Source organism: Equus caballus, chromosome 9 (assembly GCF_041296265.1).
Source record: "Equus caballus isolate H_3958 breed thoroughbred chromosome 9, TB-T2T, whole genome shotgun sequence".
NCBI classification, from domain to species: domain Eukaryota; kingdom Metazoa; phylum Chordata; class Mammalia; order Perissodactyla; family Equidae; genus Equus; species Equus caballus.
In genome coordinates, this window is record NC_091692.1 from 10,308,472 (window position 1) to 10,317,500 (window position 9,029).

The 9,029-nt window shown below is 38.3% G+C and overlaps 1 protein-coding gene across 4 annotated transcripts in view; it reads right to left on the reverse strand.

Moving 5' to 3' along the window:
• Positions 1-9,029, reverse strand: part of ZFHX4 (zinc finger homeobox 4) — a 174,424-nt gene that overhangs the window by 139,399 nt on the left and 25,996 nt on the right. For 2 of the 4 annotated variants that reach the window (XM_023648438.2, XM_070221412.1), the window contains exon 3: positions 8,442-8,866. In XM_023648438.2, coding sequence (XP_023504206.1) covers positions 8,442-8,866 — 425 coding nt within the window. Of the gene's footprint in view, positions 1-8,441; positions 8,945-9,029 lie in introns of all 4 variants that reach the window. The other 2 variants (XM_014727942.3, XM_023648435.2) reach the window with 1 other exon arrangement.

Below are 9,029 nucleotides of genomic sequence, written 5' to 3' on the forward strand. Positions count from 1 at the left end.
GAAGTTTCTTTAAAGCGAAAGAATTCTGTTGTGACAGGAAATAGTCAGGTAACAATTTTAAGCAGCAGTTGCTCCTTCCAGCTTGTAGGGGACCCATCAGGGGTAAGTTCATCCTTCCAGTTGACTGTGTTCGTGTATGCAAACCGTACTGGCCAGCTCTTAGGTTGTATTCCGTCCGCAATGTCTTTAACGGAATCTGCTAACCCAAAGGAATATAAGTGAGCTCCAAAATGATTAACACCTTAGACAAAATTGTTAAGTTTGCCTCAGAGGCTCCCAGCCTGTCTCTTCCTTTCCCACTCCCTGCTCACCCTATCCTCAAAAACAACAAAAAGTTTTCTTACTAGCAAAGCCTCATAATGTAGGCTTGGCCATGAGTTGAGAAGAGGCCAGAGTTAGCACTCCAACACAGGCTCTTTCTGTCTGTGAGGACTTGAGCGAGGCATTTTGCTCTGAAACTCAGTTTCCTCATATGTCAAAATGGGAATAATAAAATATAACTGTTAGGTAGAGTCTATGAGATAACGCATATAAAAAGTTTAACTTCTTATGATTGTTGTCAGCATACGTTTTCTCTTCAAAAAGTAGGGCCATTTTTAAAGCTGATAAGTGAATGTCAATTATGAATATGGCTTCACTGTTGACAGAATATCTGGCACCAGAAGAAGTGATATTTTTGGAAGGTTCTTCCCAATACCTCATAAATCCTACATAGATAGCTATTTGCGAACTCTCTCTATTAATGAGCTCTTCTTGACATAGGACACACAATCACAGCCTTAAAATCAGTATTTTAAAATTTTAAAAGATTTCCTCCAAAACTGGAGTTAAGTGATACCATTAGATCTATCAATAGCTCATTTCCTTCCCTCCTCAACCCTACATACCACTAATTTTATCAGCAGATACCCAGGGACAAAGAATTCTTCAACCTAAACCTTCCTTTACACTACTCATCAAAAATTGCTTAATGGGAAAACAGAACCCTAACATTTATTCCTTAAGCAACCAGGAGAGAGAAACGTGTATTCTATGCTATCTAGTATTTCCAGTGAAAGAAAGTCTTTAGGAAAATCTGAATCAATAAATTATTGAGAGCATGGTCTCGATATACTTTTATATTTACATAAGCATTTAATATGTGTATAAGTATTATATTCAAGTCTATTTTTCCTTAAAGATAAGAACACTAGAATGTTAATAAAAGACTATAAAGCCAAGTGAAATAAATGTTGCCACACACACATAATCACAGACAATAAGAGAACTAGGTATTATAATAATGTATCTTTAAGAAGAACTCTCACTAACAGTATTGTAAACCAAACTAACAAAGATTCTGCAAGAGTCAAACTAAACTGGAAACCTGGTTCTATAAGGAGCTTGACTAAAGTTGCAATTTGACACATTTTGCATTCTTTATTAAGCGGCTTTCTTCATTTTCTAGGCAAGGCATCAGTAGCATTGTCCTCATATATGAAGAACAGCATAAATGTTCAAACTAATAGAAAAGCTCTATCCTGCCCTCAAATTCTCACCATAACCTTTGTCAGAAACTGATCAATAAAGTTTTGCAATGCAAGAAAGCAGTGAATCAGCCAAGATATACAAGTGACATTGTTTGACATCTACTGATGACCCAAGAGGGCAGTCACACTCCATCCTTTGACCAACCATGGTTGAAAAGGGCTTGGAAGCTTTGGATGGCCAACACATGGATTCAATTCCTAATTTAACTACAGTCCCCACCACCCTGGAAGAACAGAAGGAGTGAGGAAGTCCCACCTTAGAGAAGATGGCTTATAACCTACCACATTAATGGGACGCAACCTCCATGAACAGAGGCATCTTCAAACTTGGCAGACATTAAGTGCTCAATAAATGTTTCTGTATTTATTAGAAGTAAAACTCCAGATATCATTCAGGTGTTCTGCAAACAGAACTTTGGTCCTCGTGCCCACACCAATCCCCGCCCTCCTCCTAGATCATAAAATCTGTGAAGGCGGTTCCTCATGGGTTATAGGGGGCTATGCCTCCATTGTTGCCATTCTTTGGAATACATCATATCATCAGAAGCTCTCCTGAAATACACTGATGATTTGCAAAAAAAGTGCCTTTTAGGGCTTGAATTATCTGCATAATGAACAAATCTCCACGTCTAATTGAACTCAGCCTGAGCACAGGCTCAGACTCAAAGCAAACTGGGTGAAGCATTTCCAGTAGAACTCAGGCAGGCCAGATGTTCTGGAAGCAGCACCGCGGTCATTATGCACATGCCAGCTCCTCCTTACTCCACCCTGGGCCAAGACCCTTTCAGCAGCATGAGGCCTGGGTAACATATGACTCTGGCTGCATTGCTGCGTGGCATCCCGGTACCATCTGAACATGTCAGCGATTTTAAACAAGCTCCCCTGACAGGGACGATGAAATTGAAGCCAAAGCAACATGCAAGGAGAGCACATTAATTACGAGGTAACACCTTTGTCTGCATTACCTAAATGACCTCAGGGTGGGTGACACAGATGCGATTTACTACTTTTGGTTAAACCATACCTATACTTCACATGAGATAGAACAAGCACGAGTTATTAGAAAAAGGAACATAAATCATAAAGTACAAGTTGACAGGGTCCTGAAGTGAAGTGAACGGCAGTGCCAAATTTTTTCCTGCGTTTCTGAGGTGGGGGCGGGCTGATGTGTGGTGTGTGGTGTGTGCGTGTATGTGTGCTGGGAAGGAGATAAACGAAGGAAGCTCTTAAACTGGGCACTGCCGTACCTCATCCCCACCCCTGACATAATCACTCACCCCTCACACATTAGAAATTCATCCAGATTAAGTGGTTCCTTTAAAACAAAATGCACCCTGGGAAAGGCTTGAAAGTTATTTACACCTTTGGACGCACTACTCTGCTTTTATGAAAAGGCATCTTTTCCCTTAATTAAAGGAATGCCAGGGTTCTTTGGGGAATTAGATGGGTAATCTTGCCACATGGAGTATTTCCCCGAAGAGAAGATCTAGGTGGGATAAAATAGTCAGGATTTCAGAAAAACAGAGAAGAGCATGTTAGTCGCTGGTTCAGGAAAGACGTTGAAAGGAAAACAGGAGGGTTCCAGCAACATACTTTGCTTTCTCTACATTTTGCCTGGGTTTGTTAATGATTTCACATCCTAAAAATCATTTTCTCTCTCCTGACTTGGATGTCATAAGTTGCTAATGCCTGGTCTGAAGTAATCCTTCTAGGGATTGACAGGTACAATATACACATTATAATTTGGAGAGACAAATTGTCGTCAATTTCTTCCTGGTAGAATATAAGGAGGGTTCTCAGCTCATAATGTAATATGTTACTGCCATGTGCATGCAGTGAAAAAGTCCATATTTGTGCTGGAGAAGCCGTGTTCTGACACATGGCTGTGCTTGAGCAAATGTCAAGCTTAAAAACAGACGCAGACGTAGGAGATAGGGCTGGCCAATTGCATTGCGATCTGAAAACACCCGTGATTTATTAGTTGCTATTAGCTAACCAGATCCTCTCTGTTTGATCAGTGTATTTATTAGTTATAAGCATTATGCAAGCACGCATTGTTCTACTACAGAAAGTGTTTTTTCAACCTCTGCCTTGTCTTCTGATATGACAATACAATAGAATACTTGAATTGTGATTACTTTTCAAAAAATAAATCCTGCGACTGGAATTCAATTTCACACTGCACCTCAACCTTGAAAGGAACATAAATCTGAAACTAATACAAAAAGTGCAAAAATTTCCATATTCAGGTTAATGTTCAGCAACAGAAAAGAATAACTTTTGTTTATCTCTGAAAACAGCTTTCTTCATCTAAACAAATGTCTAGAATAAGATTAAGAAAAACCTGTTTTGGTTTCCTAGATACACACACATATTCCAATTTCCTTTTACACAATGACTTTTATGCAAATGTGTACCACACAATCTCCTGACCTCTTTTACCATCACACCGGGACAATGACAGTTCAATAATTGAAATGGTACATATCTGGTATATTTGATTTTAAATTGCAAAGTTGGACTCAGGCCTATTGAAACGAAAATGCTTGTGATTCTTTGGTAATTCCACACTGATCAGGTTATTACTTCCTACTAGTAAAAAAGCAAACAAGGTAGGTGAAGCTAATTATTCCATTTTTTTATTTCCTTGCCACATACTTTTCCCAACGTGGCTCCTTGCATTCTCTTCTACGACCCTCCCCCACACCTTGATTTTAGTTCTTAACCCGGATTCTTTCAGCCATAACATGGATAATGAGAAAACTCCAAAAACGTTCCTTAGGGGAATGTTACACTAAAAGTTACCTAGGACCAAATCCCACGTGTGTGCCTCTGCTCACCATGGAGACAAGAGATTCATTCACTGTTCCCAGCCAATTTGAAATCCAAATATGAAAACAGCATTATGGAATTCAGACAGACTATTCCGCTTCACCACTAGCAGATGCAGGAAGGAAAAAAGCTAGTATAATTAAGCTTTTGACTTTGAACCAGCAAAGCTGCGAACACCTCACTTGAAAATCCACACAGCATTATAGGAGCAGCTGAAATGCAGGTGCAGCACAGTACTTGCATGCCCTGCGTGGGATGGCGGGAGACCCATCAGCTGGCCGGACAAGTCATGGCCATGCGGAGCCAAGAATAAGCTAAACTGTAAATCTAAAATATTGCCAAAGTCTTATTTGTTCCTCCTCAGTTTGAATGTGTAGTGCTAAGTAGTTTTTATGAGATCTTTTTCTGGACTCTTTAGAAAAAGTTTGGGATAATTTAGGGGTGGATCAAATTGCAATGCATTTTTTTTTTTAATGAGGGTTGGAAGTAAAAGGGTTTCTTTAACACGTTTCTCAGTTTATTCATTAGTCCATTATTCATCCTACAAATATTTATTGAGGACTCATTATGTGAGTATCAATTGAAAAAATTCGTAGAGGATGCAAAGGCGTGAAATGAGAAGAATATAATCAAATCTAATAAGGTGGTCAGCTCAGAAACGCTGCTTTTGTATTATATAGAGAGATAGGTACAGACACAGTTTACCTTGTAACACTGATTGTAGCTATCTATGCATTGAGTACTTATTAACCTCACTTTAAATATACTTTCATACATTAAAAGAGAAGATTAAGGGCAACCTGCAGTTTCATTTTATTGTTTTAATTTCCTAGACCCATTTCGCTTCATCATTAAAATTTCTGGAGGAAAAAATCAAAATTTAATAGTCCTGAGCGCTTCAGAGAACTGTGCTTGAAGAAATGAGTAAGATTTTCTTAACAATAACAAAATTCCTCTTTAGAAAAAAATTCTAAGGAAAATAATACTGCCAAAAAATGAATACAGCCTTGTTTGTTTTTGCAGTCATCGTTAGCAATAGACATAAAGGTATTCTTTTTTTGAGTCCATATGGAAAGATCATCAACACATTCTGCCTCTGGGTTCTTTGCCAAAATACCATAACCCGCAAGCCTTCTACTTTAAACATAAAAGGAAAGGTGTTGTTCTGGTCAAATAAAGAAATAATTTTTACTAGCATACGTCTAATGTTAAAGCTGCCTAAATCCTGCCAAATACATTAAAACAACATCTGTAAAACAGATTTTCATTAAATTGATCAGTTTAAAGTTAAGCAGCTAGGCAGATGATGCTTTTAAGCTAACCCTTAACCTTTAACCTTTAACCTCCTTAAACTGGAATCAGGACACACACTTCTCTCTGGTAATACTGCTTCAGGTTGACAATGCAAGGGGTAAAGTGGTCATTCGGATCAAACTGACACATCACCACATTTAGAGTGTTATGAATCAATATGTTGTCAATAACAGGAAAAGCTGTTTTCCCACAGCTCTGTACTTGTCTTACAACTGCTACTTGTCACTTTCCCTTAAAGCCTGAATAATTCACAATGCAAAATGATGTAAATTAAACTCCTAATGAAAATGAATTTTATATAGGAGATTATTGTCTAGTCATTAACTCAGAAACTATTTTAAGTCTAATTTTAATATTTTAGTCATATTACAAACCATCATATTTTCCAGGCCGGAGCCAATTTGTTAGGTTCTCATTTAAAAGCAATTAATGTTACTTATGAAGCAATCTTATTTTGCCGACACAAGCCGACCCAGCTTGCTAATATCCTCATTACTGTACTTGAAAATCCTCTATATCTGACTCACACAGTTTCTGTAAATCAGTTTAGAAATGGCAACCTCCACACATTGCTACTCTGCAGTATTTTTGTAGTTACTACTAGAAATAATAAATGCTCCTTGAAGGATAATGAGAAATAATATAGTTTTCCCAATACCAAGTTTCAATAGCTCCAGTATTTCTCTCTTCGATCTTCCTTTAATTCAAGGTAAGTTTGTTCAAAGTGTGTTTTTGTTTGTTTGCTGACCATTTTGAGACACTACACTACAAGGACAGTTGGGTATTTAAGAGATCAGTGAATAAAAAAGAGCGGCGGAAAGATAAATTTTTATGTGATTTCTAACATTTTTAAGGTAAGAGGACATAGATCCTTTGGTTCTGGGATCTAAAGCTCTCTCTGCCTTCAAGCCCCTTTATCAACAAGCTTTTATCTCATTTAGTTGTTATACATTCAAAGACAATATCCAACTCTCCCTGAAAGGGACCTTTAAGAGTAACACAGGCACCTGGCAAACTGCTCTGCGGATACTGAGGGTGGTCAGTCCACAGCCATGGGATGAATGGGTAAACTTAACACAAACACATACACACACGTTTATAATCATCAAACAATTAGATTAAAGAATCTTTCCTGAGAAAATAAACAGTAACACTCTACCTTTCTTTAACTTCTCACATCAGATTAATAAAATAGAGAAATTTGTACATTTCTATCTTTTATTCACAACATGTTAAAAGTGTGAGAGGAGCTGTGTGAATATAAACACAGTTCATGAATATTCTATATAGCTCCCAGGGTCGAGATCTACTATTTATACAAACTTAATGTTTATTTTTTTCTCTTAGGTAATCTAAAAGTTTTATTAGGTCAGGGATCAACAGAAAAAAAACTGACAATTGAACAGTTATCATCTGTTGCTGTAAAACCTATGAATTATAATACGATTAATCTGTTATATGATGGTTTCAATGCCATCAACTTAGAAGCTTTCCATCTTACATTAGGGCCTGTACTGCCCTCAAACTGTGTAACCCAAATCTAATGGTTTCATTATTGATCCACAAAGCGCCGAGACCACAGGAACAGTGTTACAAATTCTCACACCACGTCTTTAGGTTTTTACGCTCAGTACATCAATCCAGAATTTGAACTTGGAGAAACAATCCAAACAAATGGTGCCAGGCCAACCCAAATAAATAATTCCTGCACCTGCTCTAGAGAGCCACAATCGGCTCTTTCTGTTGTGTGTTTATAGTTTGAACTAGTGTTAGAAAAGCCATAGGTATGAGAATTGCTGGTTGACTCCAGACAACATAGTTATCACTGATTTCTAGTATAAATCAATAGATAACACTTGCAAAATGGATTTTGTAATCATATTTAGAGCTTGTTACGATGACGAATGGTTTACAATATTTTCTGAATTTTAATATCCTCTAGACAAAAGAAGTTTTTAATAAGTGATCAAGTTATTCATCACTGAAATGAACCTGTTTCATTCGTACATAAACCAAAACAATCAAGCCAATCCAGGAAACAAACTGTAGAAGATAAATTAACCGGTAATTAGGGTTTAGAAAAAGTCAAGACAACTTGTGGAAGAGAGTGTGCAGCACTTGCACATATTCGTTACATCTGCATAGCTTTTTCCAGCAACGATGAAAGTAGATTTGCCATCTGCACCACACCCACTGTGGGGGATAGGCACTTTACTAGCTGGGAAAAGCCACACAAAATAACAGAGTTAAGGAAAAGACCTTCAACTGATGCTAAAGGAGAGTGTGTTTACTCAATACTACTAGAAACTTACAGGGAAAAAAAACAAAACCCCATCGTGTTTGTATAGTGCTTTTTCGTCACCAAACAAGAGATGATGCCTTCACAAGGTAACACTGTTTTTGTCCTCTGCTCCCCATAACCATCAACACTTAGCCAAGAGCTGTGCTATTTTTTTAAATCAATCAATAAAAGAGGCGTAAAAGTATTATTTCATATATGAAAATACTCAGAAAAGTTATTTTATTTGGGAGAAACCAGTAAAGCAATCAATGCCACTGAGCTGGGTGTCAAAGGGATGGCAAACCTTTTAAATATTTCATACATTTCAATACACATTTAGTAACGTGGGGCAGAAACCGTGTACCTAGCCCTCGATTTTTTTTTTTTTCCTCTTTTTCCTTAACTTGCAGATTTGTGCTCCAAGCTCTGAAACAGTTAATTCCCTTCTCTACTCTGTGCCAACGGAAATGGATGTCACTGCTTACCTTGTAGAGCTTCAGGGCCGCCTCGTGCCTGTGATTGGTGGTATGCAAGCGTAATTTATCCACACTGTTGGTGTAGTAGTCACAGGCGTTACATTTGAGGTGGACCGGGTTGCCAATGGCAATACACTTCAGCCTCCACTCATTGCTTTTGCCCCCTTCTTTAATGTGAGCCACCAGTTGATACTTCTGCATGTGTTTATCAGTCTTGCAGTGGAGCTGGAAGTTGGCTTTGAGCTGCGTGTTGTAGTTACAGAGCTTGCACTGGTAGATATCTCCAATTACAGCCCTCCATTCCTCTTCAGGGAGCGAGCGCTCACTGCTCACATGCACACTTAGGGCCTCCAGGCTGTCAGAGGTGAATTTGTTGCAAACAGCACACTGGAATAGCTTCAGCGCTGGGTCACTGATATAAGGTGACAGCTCTCCTGCAGTAAGGAGGGACAGGTCATCACCCATTAGCTGACCACTGGCAAGCCGGATTTCGGGCGGCAGCTCATTATTTACTACAGGAAAAAAAAATTAAAAGGGAAAAGAGAGACTAGAAAACACAGCACACACAAAGGAATCTGTAAAATAAAGTCTTGACAA